At 43.0% G+C, this 20,993-nt stretch overlaps 1 protein-coding gene across 4 annotated transcripts in view; it reads right to left on the bottom strand.

The window, feature by feature from the left end:
* Window positions 1-20,993, bottom strand: part of tns1b (tensin 1b) — a 210,939-nt gene that overhangs the window by 42,702 nt on the left and 147,244 nt on the right. For all 4 annotated transcript variants that reach the window (XM_030757953.1, XM_030757954.1, XM_030757955.1 and 1 more), the window contains exons 5-11: window positions 19,417-19,458; window positions 11,254-11,303; window positions 5,124-5,295; window positions 3,713-3,763; window positions 3,504-3,626; window positions 1,655-1,719; window positions 276-359 (exon numbers count right to left, since the gene is read on the bottom strand). In XM_030757953.1, the coding sequence (XP_030613813.1) occupies window positions 276-359; window positions 1,655-1,719; window positions 3,504-3,626; window positions 3,713-3,763; window positions 5,124-5,295; window positions 11,254-11,303; window positions 19,417-19,458 (587 nt within the window). The remainder of the gene's footprint in view (window positions 1-275; window positions 360-1,654; window positions 1,720-3,503; window positions 3,627-3,712; window positions 3,764-5,123; window positions 5,296-11,253; window positions 11,304-19,416; window positions 19,459-20,993) is intronic.

The following is a 20,993-nucleotide window of genomic DNA, read 5'->3' as shown; positions in this document are numbered from 1 at the left end:
AGGGGAGCATTTAGCAGCTTAAAGTCTTTTTTAAACTAGCAGTGAATAAAACCAACCAAAATTCATAACAGAGCAGAAATGTGACTCCAAGTGAAAGCTAATGTCTGCACAGGCAACTAGTTTTTGAAAGTTCCCACTTTGTTTACAGTTGGCTCTACTGCCCCCCGGAGGCCATAAAAATCAATTAATGCGGCTTTAAAAACTGAGTAAAGAGACACGTGTGTGAGAGTTCACCCTGGGGTCAAACTCTAAACAGCACTTGAGGGAAAACTGACCTTTTCTGAGATGGCTGACCCACAGGAAGCACTTTGTCTTCGTAGAAGCGCTTCATGGCAAACCTGTCCAGAGCTTGGTCAGCGCTGCATTTCAAAAGGAAGAAAACATTTTCTATTCCAGTTCCATTTTAGGATTTCCAGTTTATTTTTTTTTAGGCTTTATCTAACCGGGAAGTCCCTTGAGATTAAAAGCTCTTTTTAAAAAAACAGACACGGGACAAAAATGAAGCAAATCAAAACAAACTGAATGTAATACAAAGTTCAGCTCAGGGACGGCAGCTTTCATATGCTTTTAATACTGCACGTATGGATCACTGACACTGAGTGCATCGATTCTGTTTAACATCATTTTATTCAATAAACCTTTTTTTAGTTTGAATCCACGATTGGTGCATTTAAATCACAGATATTTTAGATTTTGGTATGTAAAAGTCACAAACATCAGGTGGTCTATTCTAAGTGTCTTCAAATGATCAGACTGAGAAGACTGCTACAAATTGATTCATCATTCCACACATCCATCCATTTACTTCCGATTATCCAATTCCAGGTCACAGGCAGGCTGGAGCCTATCCCAGCTGCCATCAGGGGGAAAGACAGGGTACACCGGTCGCCAGGCTAACACAGAGAGACAGACAACCGTTCGCACTCACATTCACACCTTCAAATCCAGGGCCTTCTCGCTGTGAGGCGACTGTACTAACCACCGCGCTTTTTCCACAATGCAACATTTCCTTGCACATTTCTCTGCTGGTTTATGTTTGGAGATTTTGTTTTCAAAGCTCCTTCCCGTCAGCTTTCAGTCGGCCTGCAGGATAACGGATGAAGGAATCTGACAGCTGTGCAGGAAACTACGGCTGCTTTTGGGTGTTTTTCCTGGCCAATCGGAGCTCTTTTAAAAAAACAACAGTGAGTCATGTGCTCTCGTGGTTGTTTCTGTACCAGGATATCATTCTGTAGTGGTCCTATCTAAAAAACAAACCCAACACAGATAAAGAAAAGCAGGTCACTTATCATTTGAGTCGCTTGATGCGGCAGCTCTTAGAGCTAACTCTCTTTAGCTCACTTTTAGAATTATGATATCAGGAATTTTTCCTTCGATTTCCCAGAATTAAACTGGTGGTCTTCAGTCTCATGTTCCAACCCTCCTCCCTCCACTTCAGATGTGGGCTTCAATCTTGTGACAAACAATGCCGGCTTATCTAGTTTTCCTCTTAAGCCCGTCCTCACGCACAGTCCTCCCCCTCTCTTTCTCTTGTTTTCCAAAATGCCAGATTCCATCTTCACGCCCTCTCTCTCCCCTTTTCTGTCTGACTTTCTCTCCTCTTTTTTAAGTGGGCTGCAACATGTGACTGGGAAAGCTGGGATCACAGACCTACCTGGCAGATATGTTGCTGTAATGCATGTAAGCCGCCACCACCACTCCCGTTCTGCCTCGATTGCCCTGAAAAGACATCAGTCAAGCACAAGTAAGCTAAACGTTTTATCTTCACCTCATGATGGTCAAGCATGCAGAAAACAATAATGCTCTGGACTTTTCCTCTGCTGAAGTTATTCCAGGGCTATTTATGATGTCCAGCTGTGTTTAATGGTTATATTGGTGATGCAGAATTAATAAACAGCAAAAAGATTCAAACACAAAATCAAATTAAAATGTCAAAATCAATTCAGGAAATGAAATCCTGACTTCAGAGGGGGGAAAAAAAAGTATTGATAGCCTTTCCAAGTTAAGGAAGAGATTAAGACTAGTTTTCCCGGCACTATTTAGTGTCACACTGACGTTTCCTGGGCTGGGGTGGTTCTAATTTTATAAATTAATTTTTTTCTTTTTAATTATTTGGGTGGCTGTGTCCCTGTTTTTTTACAGTTCAGGTCCAGAGGTACTTGGACAAACACACAATTTTTGTAGTTTTGCAAAGTGAAAGGGGACTATGCATAAACATGGCTGTAATTACCAGGATGTAGGCTAACTGAGGAGTCGATACAGCATTAAAGTGACTGCTGTGATTTGGACCGATATAAATAAAATAAAATTAAACTGAATTGAATGTACCCTCACAGTAGACCAGATTTATACATGAAGACGAATGTCTGAACTGACAAACAGTCTGTTTAAAATAATCTGCCATATCCACCAAACTTAGATTTGTTACATTTGACTGAAACATAAATGAGCACTGTATCATCTTTCAATCCATTAAACATGGCCCTCTTTAAAAAAATGCTGTTAGGAATGCCGTGATTCAGAAACCAGCGAGGCTTTTTTCTCACGGTGGATCGCTCCCGGCCCCAGCTGAGAACATTCGGGCTCTCCAGAGCCACAGAAAACATTATACAACTATTTTCACGAGCTGAGCCCTCCACATGACCAGTAAACTGACCGTGTTGTGTAAAACCAGTGGAGTGGCTAACGTCTGTGCTGTAAAAAATGTCTGCATATGAGCGCGTATGTGTCCAAGCACGTGATACTATGTCAACAAACACTGTTCATTTTAGCCCATCTCTCCACTTTTAAGGCTCACGGTGGAGAACGGCTGAGTTCCGCATTATAAATATGGCGGCGGCTTTAAGCCCAGTGGAAATGATTTGTTGATGTGTGGAAACCCAGCACGGCTCAGCTTCCTTAGTGACCATAAATAACAGCTGTTGTTATGGCAGCCGACTTGTTTGTAACCTCGCTGTGGGAATGCTTTAGGATCCCATAGTTAATTCTTATGATGCAAAACACAATCAGGAACAGAGCGGGGTTAACGTGAAAATGATTAGGTATTACATTCGGGACAGCGGCACGGTAGCTGTAATGGATATATCTTTATGGTGTGTGCCAGCATACCGAGGCTTCCCACAGAGTATGACGTGATCCGAGTAAGTTTAGGCAACAGCAGAAAAATATCGGTCACTTCAGGTTTTATGGTATTGTTAAGGGTAAAAGGGTAAATAAACCTAAGTAGCCATGATGACTGGCATGCCTTAGAGCCCTAATTTGTGTTTTTCCAACCCTCATCGAGCCCAAACAAGCACACAAAAACACACACTCTCACACACAAACACCCCACCCTGAATGTCAGGTCGTTTCATTCAGGAAGAACATCATTAGAGGCGCAAATGCACAAACAGCTGCAGCCTCCGGGGTAAGTGGGAGGTCACGAAAAAGAGCCTGAGAGCACCCTCTACTGTCCAGAGAGACCGACCCTGTTCTCACGGCATCCTCTCGTCTTTCACTCTCACCTTGTTGTGTATGACCACCACATTGTGGCTGTCCGCACTCAGCCACGTGTCCATGGCCTTGCAGATGCTGCAGATTTTGTCCAGGGCAGGAGCGTGGTGGTCGGGCCAGCCAAAGTCCAGCACCTGAGAGAGGAGGAGAGAGGCTGCTGCTCATACCGGTGGTCGTACAGGACGGGAGAGAAGATGAGATGTAAAGCAGGCAGGTTTACCTTTGGATTCAGCTGGCTGATGTCGTAGCGCTTTTCACTGAGGTTGAAGAGCTAAAAGAAAGTAATAACAATATTGCAAGAGGCATTATATGAGCGAGGCAGGACAAAAGTATTGGAGAATTCTTACAGCCAAGCCAGTGAGCATATGAACCGGTCATGTGGGGGCTCATGACCGTTTTAAATATGAGATGGCAGGCACTCAAGTACTCATTATCATCCCAGTCTGTGGGTATCATAGTAAAGGTAAGGGTACTTACCGTCTTTATTAGCTAATCATGCCTATAATCTGAGTTAGAATGGCATTTGTTCAGTGTGTTTACACTGTATGGGATGAGCCAGAGGCAATGATAACACTACATGGACAAACGCACTGGGCCACCTGCACATTACACCTACAGAAGCTGCTTGGCCGTGGAAAGCCATGCCATGAAGCTTCTGGCGCAGTTTCTGTGCTGATGTTAATGCCACAGGAGAAGTCAGCAGAGCGTTGTTACATCCTATTAACATACCTGTAACTACATGATAATCCATGTATGGAATTAAACTAATTATTGTAAAATAGGATAGAGCTTGTTGGCTCTGTATAACAGTGCAAAATAATGTTACCTTTGTTGCTTTATTGGTTGTTATCTCTAAAGTTGTGCTTCACTAAATCCCAGAGAAAGAAGGCTACGTTTATCAAGGTCATCTTGGGTGAATGAATAAAAAGCATGTGCTTGAAACGTCACCCAAACTCTAATGCAGCCATTTTTAGCATCCGGCAGCGGTGTTAAATTAGCAGACACACAATGAGTGAGTCAGTCCTGAACAGAGCTTTTTGTAACTTAACCTGTAACCTAATAATGGAGTTAGCAGTCAATGAACTAGTTGTTGCCCTTACTGGGGAAACGTCGTTATTAACTGGCTGCTCGTGTGCTGGCGGCTAAGAATCCATCCACTTCCTCCCTTCCACACCTGTTTGTTAGCTTTCGGAGATGCAGTGAAAAAGGTGAGGCCACGCCCACATTTTTACTCATTGTGAGCGGTTCTTACTAGAGATATTTTTAATCATTCTTTAAATACATGTGGAAAATTCCAAAGTATAATTAGTCAGTGTCCAGTTAGGGATGCTAAGTTTAGTAAAAGATTAAACACACACATTGACTGAGGGTGTGTCACTGCTGTCCTGAGTGGATTATATCCTCCACTGCAGACATGGACAGTAGGCCACAGTTTTAGGGAACAACAGGAGCGATGGTTTGAATTATGAAGGGAATGAAGAAGCATACATATGCAGATGTTATGTAACCACTCTGTTGCATGAATTTGTGATCGGACCTGAGGGAAATCAGCTGGTGATGATCTCTTGTAATTATTCAATTTCCCTATCTAAACTAAAATAAATGAAGGTGATTTTATTTTGAAACCCTACCAGGTAGTTGTGACCATGTTTGGATCGCAGCATGGAGGCGACCTCCCTCAGGTTGGCGGCGTAGCTCTGCTCCTCCACGCTGCTGGGGAAGGAGACGGAGATGATGCGCTCCGTGATGTAGATCAGGTCCAGCTCGTAGTTCTCCTCCAGCGCCTGCAGCAGACTCGCACTCCTGCAGAGGAAAGGAGACGAATTCACAGTTCGAGCAGCCAGCTGGGTAATTCTGACTATCAGCTGATAGAGAATCTGATGCAGGCCACTGGACCGCAAAAGATGGATTTAATACCCTGAAGTAACGCAGCACATGTGATTTATACACTGCTGCTGAATGGTTTTACCCAAAGGCTGCCAAAAGGCTGAAAGCTGGTGAGTTTGATCAAGGTAGCAGTTTTCATTTGACTGTATGGACAGAAAGGGCTACTTAACTGAAGCTCGGATGGAAGCAGTCATGTTTTAGGCGATAAGCTGACAGAATTTTATGTATAACAATATTATTATACATAAAATTTCTTGCATCTTTTTCAGACATAAATTCAGGTTAGTTTGCATTTTAACTTCAGCCATTTCACATTTACAGTCACTTATTTGGAGCCCGAAGCACAAAAATATGTGGCTTCATGAGTCGCCTGCAAACCGAATGTCCTCAGTGATGCAAACTACATTTCAGAATCACTAGAACACAACATTCTTTCCTCAAGCCAGCATGGAACAAATATCCTAATATGGAGAAGGCAATACACCATATAAATACCAAATCCACAATGACATCACTAAATCTCAGCGGGGTTCGTGCTCTCCCCGCTGCATCGCACACAGGTCACGTTGTTAGACTTTGGCTGTCTGCAGGGCAAAGTGAGCGAGGCGAGGGTGATGCAGCCGATGAACACAGCAGGGGGCTGCAGGATATGAGCACCACGCAAACTGATCAGTGATGAGCAAACGTGTTTTGGTAAATTTAGGCAGAGCGGCTGTTCTGCTGAGTCTTTTTTTTTTTTTTGGTCAGATGAGATCTAAAGGGAAGAGATTAAGGAGGCCCCAGATGAAAGATGTCAGAATTTCCTGATTGATCCATAATTTACTCTCGTGCTTTTGAGAAAATGAGAGCAGGTGTTGCTCTTTGACTTTTCCAGATGTCTAAACAACATTGAGATTTGGCTAAAAAAGTGAAGGGCAAAAAGTAATATTTCAGTAATCTGAGAAGATTAGTAGAAAAAAAGATGTGCCTTTACAACTATATGAGCCCAATATGTAGCACTCAGTGAGACACGAAACAGAGAAATTATATAAAAGGCAAGAAAAAATATTTCTAATTAAAACTAGCAGATGACATTTTATTTGTGTAGCTGGAGTCACTGTCACAACCAAATTAGAGTTTTCTCACTTTTGAACCAAATTTAGTCTCTTTTTATCAGTTTTTTCAATGTTTGATAAAAGACGACTTTTACTTCACAATTTCCAACCAAATCTGGAGGTAAATTAACGTCCTTTTAAAGGCCAGGACTGACCAATCAGATTTACTCCCCAGAAACAGCATCCATGGATGCCTGGTCCCCGAGGTGGTGTATCTCTCAGATGTTCCCAAATGTACTCATCGCACTGTGTTGCCAAATAGACTTCACAGACTTTTGAGACTCTAAATCATATCCCACTGTTATTTTCATATTTCTCAAAGATGCTGCTTTGGAGATATATTTAAAAAACATTGTTTGACTTTGTCACTCTGTGAAATTGTTGGTTTGCTGTAGATCAAACATGCACCATTCTTACATATCCCATATGTGCCAACGATCTGTTGTAACAAGCACAGTCAATGGAGACCCGTGTCTGTGTCTGTGTGTGTGTCTGCATGTGTGTCTGTGTCTGTGTGTGTGTCTGCGTGTGTGTCTGCGTGTGTTGCTCCCACCACCATTTGCACGCAATTACTGAAATCTCTCTTGGAAATTAAACAAAAAAAAAAATCCAGCAAATTAGAAACAGAGGAACAATGTACAAAAATTGTACTGTACCCAATATTCATCTGTAATCCCTGGAGGAGGCCACCACTGATATTGCAGATAATAATGAAAGATAGCAATCAGCTGTCATAAATCTAAAACTGACACATAAAAAGATGTACACAATGAAACCCCCTAAAATCAGGAAAAGAAGAAAAGAAAAAAAAACAGATTACCACCGGGGAGTCACATACACACACACACACACACACACACAGTGGTAATCTTGTGAATGTGTATCCATTATGCTTCAGTCACACTGGAGTAAAAATAGGACCTCAACCTCCTTGTGACAAAAAAACAACCAAACAAAAAGAAGTGACTGATATCAACTGTGGTGTCCAACTGGTTACCCAGAGGCTGATGGTGCAAATACGTGAAATCAGTAGCTACGTGTTTTCATTGTAAGGTGATTACGTCATTATTTGTGGGGGAATTTTGGAATTTCTCTTTCAGATCTACAAGTTTCTGGCTGGACTCTGACCTCAAGCAGTTCATATGAATTTCTGTGCATGTAGGCAGCATCAGATTTATGACAGTTAATGATGGCAAACAGATGACATGTAACTGCCAACTTTACCCCATTCAGTTGCAGACTGATAGCAGACCGTGGTCTCTGTCACAGACAGTTTCAAAGGCACTGAGATCGCACTTGGCTGCAATAATTCTGGTCATGTTGCAGTCGCCAACCGCTGTTTTTCCAAGTGTGACTGTAGCATTAATGTGACTGCATGTGCTCAGAAGGTATGAAAATGAAATGTTTGCTTTTATAACGTAAAATCCAAATTTCTGATGTATTCTATTGTATTGCCTAACGAATCTGGTTGCAGATGTCTGGGTTTGCTGCAGTTTTACGGGCTGCAGTCACTCTGCAGGCGGTGATGTGGAGCCACACAGGCTCCCTCTGCGACTCGCTCTCTCACTGGTGATAAACAGACCTCGACTGATCGGGCCTTTTTCAGACTTTTTGCCTTTGCAGAAAATATCAACCATAAAGAGACCATAAAGAAGTGAAGTGGTTGAGCTGAAGGTGGAGAGTGAGTTGAAGAGGTTACATGAGAGGTGTCTGGAGCCAGACTGCAGCATATTTCCCACATTTGTCAGCTGTGAGTAGCCCCCTGAGGAAATTGCTCATATGTCTGGGAGAGAGGATCACTCCAGCTTTACTCTTCAAATACTGTAACCTGCTCTGTTCTGTACATCTGGAGCCACTCAAAACATGCTTACTGGAAATTATTCATCACTTCAGATAAAAGAAATAGATATCTCACACATGTGTCTACTGTGCCGAGACAGAAGTCTTATCAAAGTTTTGAAAATATTTCTCTATCTTGCGTCTCCTCTTTCTTACCATTTCCATCTTTCTTGTCTTTTCCCCCTCCCTACATCTCCTTATGTATGCCTTTCACCTCTTAGTGCAGTCAGAGCTAATATAGACCTGTGCTTTGGGCCCATTCCAGATTCACCGGCATGTGTTGACCGGCTGAGTGCCAACCTGCTTCTCATCAGCTGAAGAGATTAAGCGATTGCTCCTTTTTTGCATACCGCGCTTGACGAATGACGCGTTATCTCTGCATGCTCAATTTCAGTGCTGCAGTGATCTCATTTGTCAATTCAGACAAACGCTGAACCCTTTTTTTTTTGGTAAATCTTTACTTTGGTTAAAAAAAAAGGGAAATGGGGAAAAAAATTCCCCAAGATATTTGCAATAACATTCAACAACCAGGATTTCTATGGTTACTGCCATTCAAAATACTGTGCACCCTAACTGACTCCAGCATATATTCAGACTTTTCATACTTCCTGGTGGGTAAATACGTACATCCACATATTTTTCTCATGACCTGAAAGGCCATGTTGCTGATTGGATGATTAAAGTCTTTAGAAATAAGACATATTTCCAATTTAACAATTTGTTCATTTAACAAACAGCTTCTGGACAGTCCGAGAAGCAACCTGATGGCGTCAGATGGACCGAAGCACAAAGTCCCAGAGGTGTTCTATTAGATTTAGGTCAGGCGACCGTGGGGACCAGTCGAGGGTATCAATTCCTTCATCCTCCAGGCCTTTTGCATGCTCTCGCCAAATGAGGTTGGGCATTGTCGTGCACCAGGAAAACCTGCTGCACCAGCGTAGGGTCTGACAGTGGGGCCAAAGATTTCATCCAGATACCAAATGGCAGTCAGGGTGCTGTTGCCTAGCCTGAGGAGTCATACTGGTCATGCTGAACGATGTTACAGGCAGCATTACGTTCTCCACGGCTTCTCCAGACCCTTTCACATCGGCCACATGTGCTCAGGATGAACCTGCTCTCATCTGTGAAAAGCACAGGGTGCCAGTTGTGGACTTGCTAATTAAGGTATTCTACAGGAAATGCCAATCATGCTCCATGGTGCCAGGCAGTGAACACAGGGCCCACTAGAGGCCATTGGGCCATCAGGCCACTCTCATGAAGTCTGTCTCTGATTGTTTGGTCAGAGACGTTCACACCAGTGGCTGCTGGAGGTCATTTTGTAGCTCTGCAGTGCTCATCCTGTTCCTCCTTGCACAAAGGAGCAGACATCGGTCCTGCTGATGGGTTAATGACACTGTCCAGCTCTCCTAGAGTAACTACCTTTCACCTGGAATCTCTGCAGCACTATTAAGACTGTGCTGGGAGACACAGCAAACCTTCTGGCAATGGCACATATTGATGTGCCATCCTGGAGGAGTTGGACTACCTGTGCAACCTCTGTAGGGTCAAGGTATCACCTCATGCTACCAGTAGTGACACTGACTCTAGCCAAATGCAAAACCAGTGAAAAACAGTCAGAAAAGACAAGGAGGGAAAAAATGTGAGTGTCCTCCACCCGTAAAACCATTCCTGTTTTGGGGGTTGTCTCATTGTTGCCCCTCAATATCCCAGAAGTTTAACTGACTTGATGCTGAAGTCTGATCATAAAGCATTCCTTTCATTGGTTTTTAGCAGTCTATTAAATTGTTTTTAATGATAATCTCTTTGTAAACTGTCCAATATCATCACAGCCCTATTTTATAAATGTTGTGTTTACCACTGTCCTAAATTTGCTTTATTTTGTTAAATGCTGGTATCAATATTTGACGTCATGTTATGTCCTAATATCTCCACTTCGAACAGGTTTCATTCTTGTAGCCATTAATACATAAGAACCAGCTTAAACTTCAGGTTGATTTTGAACCGAAGCTTCTTTTCTGCAGAACGTCTAAAAACGAAGTTTAGTTTGAACGAGCTGTGAGCCACATTAGTTTAGAAATGAATAACCGGTGAGAATTCTGGTTTTATTCAGTTTCAACTTAAAAACTAATTAAAAAAATACAGAACATGCTGTATTACCATGTATACTGCCTACCTATTTAAACTTAAATCACATTCATTTATGTAACAATCCCGTTTGAACCCGGCAGTTTGATTGGATAAGTTAATTTAGCCGGAGCATTACATCAGTCAGCTGTCATATGACTCCAATGTTCAGCACTTAAAAATCCGTTTTCCTTTATATGGATGGAAATCAGGTGTAATCTTCACAGCAAATGAACTCTCACATACTCTGCACGGGCTGTTAAACATGCTGATGTTCCAGATGTTGAACTGTTTTTATTACCTCGCATCGTCTATGTGAATTGCTGTGAGGGAGCCAAACTGTCATTCAAGCTTCGCACAGCGCGCTGTTGTGTTGCGCCATCAAGTTTGACACATTAATTACACAACTGACAACATGTGTGACTCCCTGAGGACCGAGGCGAGAGGGGCTGACACCAGATATCTTTATGTCCAACAGCACATTGAGAGGTCCGGTTCAACAGTGGGGCGCGCTGCTTTTACCGAGTCCCCTGGTAAAAATCAGCCAGTGTCGTGTTACATCTTAAGTTTTCATTTTCGAGTTCCTCACATATCAAAGTTGGACGCAGAGCCAGAGCTGAGCCTTCATTACAAATCTGAACTTCTGCTGAGAGCGGGGAAGATTATTTTCTAAGATAATTAAACAAATACAGCCCGATAATCCAAACGGAGCCTTATATGGGAAACAGAGAGGAGAGGAAACAACAGAGAAGAAGAAAAGTTTAAAAAAAAAAAAAGAAACAAGGAGAGGAGGACAGGAGAGAAGACGAGAGGCTACCTTGATGGTCTGCGCCGTGACTCCATGCTCTTTGAGGATTTTGTTGAGCCCTGAAAAAAAATCACAAAGAAAAACTTTATTATTCTGTTTTGCGTGCACGCCAAGATTTTTCTTAAACATTCAAAAACTAAAAAGAAATCAAATCGGTTAAAGAGACACTTCCAGCTATCAGGCATCCTGCTCTGAGTCACAGCCGTCCATGTAACAATACCACCAGTTCAGCCTTGTTAGTAAATTTGAATCATTTGTTATTTTGTAATGATACTAATAATTATTAGAGCTGTAGCAGTGTCACTGACTGGTTAGATTGGGGATGGATCTGACTGGGAAACAGAGGACCGCTGCACACTCAGCAACCTGTCAATCATATCCTGAAGCCCTACTTACTTTACCCTCTTATTTTCCTCTAATGGAGACCATAATTTACAAAATAAGCATTGTGCTGTAGTGAGTAAGACTTGAAAGTAGTGACTGAGACCACAAACTCATCAGTAAAGTGTTTACTGAGGTCAGCAATCAAGAGAGTCAAGGATCATTTTCTTGTACAATTTTATATAATTTTTCTTTTTTTGGGGACCACAGCAGTCTCCCCAAAGGGCAGCAGGTGTCCAGCACTTCCATATAGATTGTGCAATATGTGGCCTTAACTTTTTTTTTAAATAACACAGAAATAGATGCTCGGGGTCATTTAGAGGTGCATTATGATATGACATTTGTCCAGCAGACTTGCTCAGAATGCATCATTTACAATCCTCTCTGCAGCACATGTAACAGAGCAGCAGTGCAGCTAAGCTGGGGGTGCTTCCAACTTTCCCCTTTTTACTGTAACTCCAACTTACTGCATGCACATCTATAACGAAAACAGCCCTGAAAATCCAGCTGAGGTAACAACACTGACAGAAAACTGTAGTGGACACCTTGGAGTCTGTTGTCCTGACATGATCCACCAACACCGCAGTTCTTCATACTGTTCAAACGAGCCCGACTGTAAACTCGTGTGTGAGCCAACTGTCTCCGGTCCTGTGATGTAATGCTGTATAACAGGCAGTTACAGAGTCTGAAATTGTTTTCAGCCCTTTGAAAATAAACACACTCAAAGACAAAAATATGATCATTGCTCCAGAGAGTGTAACACACCTTAGGGTGAAGAGAGGGTCTCTTATATGCTGTGAAGGTGCCATGTGAGGACGGCTTCACACGGCACCTTCACAGAGCAAAGCAGAGAGGCCCTCGCAGAGGAAGTGTGGCTGAAAGTGACTGACTGTGTTTGGCTCCACTAAGCCTGGCCCGCCTCGCCTCCCCCTCAGACCGGTTTAAGGAGGGGCGGGGGGAGGTCAGAGGGCACGTGGACTTATTCACTCTCCTGTGATGTTTGGGTCACATGTACACTGGAAGGGGCTGTTATCCATCATCATCCATTATATCAGATTGGCTGGCTAACCATCAGTGTCAAGAGCACCCCGGGCCTCCCTGAATGAGCATTAGTCCGCTCTGCTGTCCCAACAGCAGACTGTGTGAGTGAAGAACTTACACCCTGTTATAAAACTGCAGCTTCGTTTTCAGGTTATAGATGTTTTCACTTTTTTTGCATGTTATATTTAATATTAAGCTTTCTAAAAATGGGCACTTCATTTTCATGCATGGAGTCAGTTGGAATGCAGGTGGAGAGGTGGTGTTTGTGCTGTTGCCTGTATACGTTTTTAGAAAGTCTTCTGCAAAAGAATCCTGGGCCAAGACAGGCAGCATTGACTTGCATGCTTTTGGATGGTGGAGGTAAACAGAGGTTCCTATAAAAACTGGTGCAAGCACAGGGAGAAGGTGCAAACTCCACACAGAGGACCTTCTTTCTATTTACATTCAGAGACCCGGCTCCCCTCGTAGCAGCTTCTAGGTCCCCTTAACGGGGTATTTAACCAGGAAATTGCATTTTTATCACTGTGGAAGGCTTTCACTAGATCAACTGGAGATAAATGACATTGAGTCCAACATTAGAACCTCCTACATTCTTGGGAGGCATTGCTGGTATTCTTTGAGCCTTAATATACCAATTACAGCAATATTAATTGCAGAGAAAACCATTCTCTTTTGAAGAGTGGTAAATTTGGAGATCTGACGAACATCAATCAAGTCCACGAGTTTTTCTGAACCTGTTGTTTTAACAGGTTCAGAAAAAGATTCAAATACGCCTGTTCAGTGTCGTCGATCCTGCACGCTGAAAAATGATGCTTAACCAGTCCGATTTAAGATGATGCCCTTTACAAGCATCTAGATGTGATGAGTCAGGAGAGAGATCCATCTCATTATTGCCACAGCCTGACGTCACCAATGTTAGCAGGTCGATGTGTGCACATCGAGAAAGCGAACGGGCTGATTGTTAACATATTCTAGGATCGTGCTGCAGTGTTTCCACTTTGCTGAATCAAGAATTTGGAAAATCTAACAAATATCTGTATTAAATATCAAATTTCCTGGGGGGCCTGAATGCATACACATACATAGGCACAAACACAAACATATCAGATGATGGAGTATTTTCCCAGAACAGGCCTGTTTATTTTGATAAATTCTCTCCTTCGCATTCCTTCCCTCAATTCTACATCCCAAATGTTCACATGAGCCAGTTGCCCAACTGAGGTGACACAAAGCAAACCCACCCACCCCCCCCGCCCCGGTCTGCACTTCGGCCTAAGTGTTTCAACATGTTGCAAAGGGGCTCCAAAGTGCAGCGAGTCGCCAGAGGAGGACAGAGATGAATGAGCGAGAGACGACCTAAAGGAGAGGGTTCAGAGACAGATGCAGAGCATGAAGAGGGCTGAGTGCCTGTGCTGAGTGGTGATGAGGGCGTTACTGTGCATCAGTGTCAGGAAAAGACCAAACTTTTCTCGGGGTAAAGGGACGCCAACACAGGACACGGAGCCACCAACCAACAAAAAAACAACAAAAAAAAAAAAGTCTTAATTAGAGACTGCCAGAGAGCTGTCGTTTATATTGTGCTGCAAAGACAGCGGTTAATTCATAGTTTTTGCTTCAAATTAGTCTGAATTGTTGTGCAGCGGATTTTATGAGCCACGAGATTTAAGCTAAACTGCAACCATCTGGGAGAGTAAAGGCACTGAAGCCAGGGTCAGCCATAAGACAAAAACTTTCACTGTGGTCACATTGATGTTTGTGCCTCTGAAAAACAGAACGACATCATGATGTTTGACGAGTTCATGAATGGAGCGTCTACAGCAGCTCAACAGAAAGAATCTTAACAAGCAGAAGTTTCCCAGTGCAGCAAAGACATTAAGGTCCTAAACACGGCACAATCCGCATCCCATCTCCTTTGGGAAGCTGCATTGGGGGAGGGGGGGGGGGGCAAGGTAGTGGGTGAGGAGGAGGAGGTGGGAACTGGAGTGGGGGGGTCCTCCAGGCCCTGTTTCCAGATGAAAAACATCTGGGGAGGTTGACTTTACAAGCAGGCCATACAAATTAACCATCTGAAAAAGAGCGAGGCAGTGAGGGAGGAAGGGGGGGAGGGAAAAGAAGTTGGGGGCTGGTAAAAGTCTGCGAGGGAGACGAGAGAAACTTTTTCTGTGACAAAGACAAAAAAAAAAAACAGCATGAAAATCGAAGGAGAAGCAACAAGAGGCTTTCGAGTAAATCCATCCTTTCATCCACTGCATCCTACCTTCCTGAAAAGGTAGCCCGTACTCCACCGCCATGCCCCCCTCAGAGAGGAGAGCCGCCTCCTCAAAGACCCTCCTCGGTTCATCTCTGGAGAGCTCCCTCTGTTTCCCACTGCTCTGCGTCCGGCAGTGAACTTCCCGCTATGAAACCTCTCCCTTTTCTCTGACAGCAGAGGAGCAGAAGAAGACGAGGAGGAAGAAAAAAAAAAAAAACAGGGCTCTATTTTGGGCAGTTGCCTGCAGTGGGCCACTGCATGCTCGAGCTCAGGGCTGACTCCTCCACAGAGCTCCTCGTCCCGTTCGTTCTGCCTGCTGTGTGTTCTCCCATCCCTCTCTTTCTCTGCCCTGGGCTACCCTCCCCCTCTGCCTCCCACCACGTTATCTCTCTCCCCCCATATTCAACTTTTCCCTCCCTCACTCCCATGTCTCTTTCTCATCTTTGCATGGATCTAAATTGCCAAGCCTTTCCGTCTCTTTAGCCAAACATGTGGGAACTGATGCATGTTTGTAGACATAAACACACACAAATCAGCTGAGTGGAGCTGCTCATTACTGCACGTCCTAAGTCATATCGATTCAAACGTAATCACGCGCCTGTCCGTGTCATCTTCTCAACTTTCTCACACAAGAAGCTGAAGATTTGCAGCAGAGGGACGAGTCAGGGAAGTGAAATCAGAAAAAGGGGAAGCAAAATGATGCAGCTCAGCTTAAATGCTCAATACAGATTAAAGATAAGCACCTAAAATGGTCATAGCAAAAAAAGAAGAACAAAGCTGAAGCAGAAACTGACGCAGTACAGCGAGAGCAGGTCATGTAGTCACAAGATAAATCTCTGTGATGCTCCGAGGCGATGAGGCGTGGCCAAACAGCCGCCACACGTCACTGCGTAACCACACAGCAAATGCCAGCAACAAGACAGCAGCAGCTGCACTCGCACACAGACACAGTCCAGCAGACGCACACAGGACAGACACGTGGTCATACAGTAAGCATAAAACACTAACTCATCTAATCACACAAACACAGAGGGTGTGATTCAGACTTTGGCCCTCGTTTAAGGCGCTGACCAAATTACGCCGGACTGGGAAAACTCACGAGACTTCTTTAGGATTGTCTCAAGCAACTGTACTGCAGAAGAAAACTGAGGGATAACATAGGAAATGCCAACATAAGCAGCCACACACACCATACCCCAAAAAAGCCACGCTGCTCTGTTTGTGTGTATTTTTGGTCCTTGTGGGGAAAGTGGGCACTCGGCTTTGGGTGGTAACTCTAAATTGGTTACTCGATCCTTCCTTTCTCAGACAAAATACAACTCACAGGAAGTCGTGTCGCAGACAAACAGTGCCCAGCGAGTCCAAAGCAAACATGAATCCCCTCATTTTTGTGTGTGTTGTCATAACATCGAGCGTACATGAAATTTATTACTCTCAAGTTATTGGCAAAAAGAACCAACAATCATGTCAACTCTTCAAAAACAGTAACAATGACAAAAATAATTAGTTTGAACCCAACGCTACCTGTGGAGTCTGGGCTGAAAACCAACGTGTCCACAGACTCCAGCAACACAGCAGTCACATCCAGACGCACAACAATGGTTAAAAAGCAGCCACAAAAATCCTGGATGGCGTTAGAAGTTGTTCATATCTGCTAATATAGCTGCATCACTGAGCCCAGTGACGTATGATCACTCCTCAAAGCTTTCATCCGGTGCCCACATTTAGCCCCTGGGCAGGAAGTGTGGGTCAAACAGCCTACGTAATGAAAATTTAGCGTTCGCTCGCTGATTAGGCTCAGGCACCGAAAACTTTGTTCGGTTCAGGAAAAAAATAAAGTAAGCCTGCAACATTAAATACATATAAAGTTGGGACAGTTCATCCCATTAACCCTGTAAGCCGGAGTATCGAGCTTTGCCATCAAAGAAAACCTCGTGCATGGATGAACTATGCCAGCAGCTTTGATCCACAGGTCCATAACTCATCTGCCATTGAAATGATGTATTTGCAGATTAACCTACTCTTTACTTAGCATAAGGATTCAATCCAATTTTCATTATATTATAAGGTAAAGAACCTACAATAATTACAGAGAAAACCCAACAATCAAACGACCCCCCTATGAGCAGCACTTGGTGACAGTGGGAAGGAAAAACTCCCTTTTAACAGGAAGAAACCTCCAGCAGAACCAGGCTCAGGGAGGGGGGGTCATCTGCTGTGAGTGGGCTGAGGGGGGGAGACAGGACAAAAGATACACTGTGGAAAAGAGCAGGAGATTAATAATAACTAATGATTAAATGCAGTGGATTATAAACAGAGTAAAAAAGAGGTGACTGAAGAAGAAACACCCATCAGTGCATCATAGGAACCTCCCAGCAGACTAGGCCTATAGCAGCATAACTAAGGGAGGGTTCAGGGTCACCTGATCCAGCCCTAACTATAAGCTTTATCAAAAAGGAAAGTTTTAAGCCTAATCTTATAATTAGAGAGGGTGTCTATGTCTGTCTCCTGAATCCAATCCTACATCTGCACTTTGGTTACATTTTAAAGAGTTTCCACAATAAGAATAAACAGACAAAACCTTTTAAAAACAGTTAGCGCACCACACGGCAGCCTGTCGTGGGCCTGATTTGGAGATGCAGGACACTGGACCTGAGCTGCCACAGACACTTGTCCTTTCATTAATCACGGCTGTTTTAGTTTACAGTCCACACATCATTAGGTTTCATTCGCCATAACCACAATTTTTTTTTGTTTATTGTTATGCTATTATCTAGTTCTACTCCACCATTTTTAGGATGTAAATATTGCACTTTGTACTCCACACCATTTATTTGAATGCTTTATTTAATTTTTATTTTTCAGATTTTAAACTAGAAATCTACTAATATTCAATGCTGTATTATTAAGACTAAAGCTACCACACACTATACAAGTAATTTTTTTAACAATCTCCAGCTGCAACATTACGGTGATTAAACACATTAATAAACCAACAATTACAATCTAATAATAGCACGGATGTCAGTCAGCATGATTACTTTTATTTTAGGTATTTTAAGTATATTTAAGTATATTGAGCAGAATGAATTTTTCTTAAGTAAAGACTTAATATTTGTTTCATCACTGTAAAGTACACAGCTCAAAAAAACTTAAAGGAACACTATGAAAACACATCAGATCTCCATCCAATGAGGATATCTGTACTGATATGGACTGGGGTAATGTGGGAGGAATGAAAGGATGCCACATTGTTTGATGGAAATGAAAATGATCAACCTACAGATGCTGAATTCAAAGACACCCTGAAAATCAAAGTTTAAAATGATGCAGCAGGTTAGTCCTTTTTGCTGAAATTTCATTGCAGCAACTCAAAAATGGTCGTCAGTAGTTTGTGTGGCCTCCACATGCTTGCATGCATGCCTGACAGCATCCACAGGTCCAAGGATAACTGCTGGCAGGCAGGGTGCCTTTGCCTAACCCGTAGAGGTCTGAGTGCCCCTCCATAGATGTGGCTCCCCAGACCATCACTGACCCACCACCAAACCAGTCACGCTGAGCGATGTTAGAGGCAGCAAAATGTTCTCCACAGATTCTCCGGACCCTTTCGTGTCTTTTCTCAGGGTGAACCTGCTCTCATCTGTGAAAACCACAGGGTGCCAGTGGTGGACCTGCCAATCAGGCTCAACAATGCCTGATTAAAAAAGCATTCCTTTAAAGTTTTTGAGCAGTATAGTTAAACTTTTGTGCAATGTGTGCAAAGCCAGATTCCATGTGGGCACGGGGCTCCACATGATCCTGAAAAAGCACCCCCGCTACACTCACCATGCACAGGAGAAAGTGTAAATACACTTTGCATCACATCACACTGCACTGCTCACATTAGCTTAAACAAAGTCCTTCTTGGCAGCAGTTGCCACTCGATGGCCTTGTTGGCACCATCTCCAGGCAGTTTTTGTTCTGTTGCAGATGTAAATGTAAGCAGCCCCACTTTGTCGGTCGAGCTCTTTTTTCCTTTTTCTTTTTTTAAAAAAAATAACTGACTGTTTGGGTGTAGGGTTGCAGCATGTGTCATACAACGTCCATCTCCAACAGATTTCTACTCTGGATTCTTTTATTATAACATCTCTGTTTATATAACATAATAATTAGAACCAAAAGCAATCAAGATTAAAGGTCTAATTAGCTGTTTGCAAAGACGTGCTTGACGTGTACGTTTAATGTTTGATATTTTTGAAAAATGCATGATTGAGATTCAAATCTCTCCAGATTCTATTGTGCATGAAGTGTAAACTTAATGTGGCTGTCCTTCATGGCAACTGGGACGCCTCCATCCACGCATACTTTACAGCTTTTATACACCAAACATCTGATCTCTCAGCCAGAGCTGCAGAGACAGATCCATCAGCTCCTTCAGTTCAGCTGTCTAAGCAAACACGAAGAATGGACCTGAGAAAAAACAGCAGGTAAACTAATTAAAAAAAAAAAGTGAAACTCACCATGGTGTCTACATGTTTGAGAGGGAGGTCACTGCTTGGTGCCTGTTCAGAAACGACAAAAAAACAAAAACAGTGAGCTCGATACCTGCCGATACACTGTTGACTTCGTGAGATGTTAAGTCGTGTCATCACATGTTGAAGCTACACTCAGAGCCATTCTTTGCCCTAATGTGGCCTGGAGTGGAGTAGGACTCCACCTTGAATGTGTGGGACCATCTATAATCCCTCTGTGCAAATATTTACACAAAGAGACAAGTCTGCTTTCATTTGCCAAGACTGGAGAGTCCAGCCGAGGAACTCTTTTTCAATGCCATATACAGCTATGGGCAGAGAGAGAGAGAGAGAGTCAGGCAAAGAGTCAGGGACAAGAAATGAAAGGCAGAAAGGGGTGGGAAGGAGTTGATGGACATTTAAGACACGAGAAAGCAAAAGGAATTAGGCAGAGGTGGGATTTGGGGTATAAAGAGGAAAGGATAAAGGTAGAAAGAAAGTTTCATGGCAGAGAACAGAAGAAGAAAACAGAAATCTGTGATGTCATCATGACTTATGTGGGGTTCAACTAACCTCAGCCTAACACACACACACACACACACACGCAGATGGTACTAAATGAGGCTTAAAATGAGTCATATATACACACAGTACAGAGATGAAAGTAAGACTAGTGCCACTTTGTAGGGTGAAACTTTATGGACACAGCAGATTTGAAGTGACATATGTGACATTTGAAAATCCAAGCTGCTGTAGGTTTTCACACACGGAGCTGTCATCAGCAGTCTGCATCGAAAGTTTGGTTTGCTCTTCAGACTTGAGACGGTATTATGTTAAACAGGAAAGAGACCTGAAGTGCAGCTACAGCTAATTTCCTCTCTCTCCACTGTAAGCATGGAAAAACATTCAAAAATTTTGATGGAAATATCCTAAAAAAAACAAAAAAACATCCATATAGTCGTCCTGCCTTGGTAACAGAGCGGATACTCAGGTATTTATTGGCCAAGAATAAAAATCTCCTCCCTGTTAATGATTTATTAAAAGTCATGAATGGCGACCATCCCTGCCTGCCTCATGCACTCAGTTTAAAGCCTGAGTTCTTATTAAAAATTACAACGATAAGGTCTCGGTTTGTAACTGCACGAATCAATTTACTGTAAGTTTTAGGTAATACAATTATTTGCCAAACATACACAAACATGGTGCATTTTTCTACAGACTATTGAATGCTGCAGCTGTGTTTTGCCTGCATTGGCTGACACAGCAATCACACACAGGCTGGAAGCAGACGGATCCTCTTCACCCCACCGAAGATCGCTGAAGTTTAAAGTCGTTCAGCTCTTCACACAGTTTTTGAACCTTTAGCCGGATGAAGACCGTGCGACATGAGTCTCAGACACTGGTAAATGACACATGCTGATACATTCAGCTGATACAGAATCAATTAAAATGTGATTATTCAGTGAGCCAAAATGCAGCAGTGTGGCTCACTGAAGAGTTCTTTATTATTTTTGGACAACACCACCAAGGCACAAAGAAACGAGCGTCAGGCTGCGGTTACAAAAACAGTCTGTAGATCATTGATG

This window comes from Archocentrus centrarchus, chromosome 21, assembly GCF_007364275.1.
Source record: "Archocentrus centrarchus isolate MPI-CPG fArcCen1 chromosome 21, fArcCen1, whole genome shotgun sequence".
NCBI lineage: Eukaryota > Metazoa > Chordata > Actinopteri > Cichliformes > Cichlidae > Archocentrus > Archocentrus centrarchus.
Note: the sequence above shows the minus strand (reverse complement) of the source record. Positions and strands in the feature narration are given on the sequence as shown.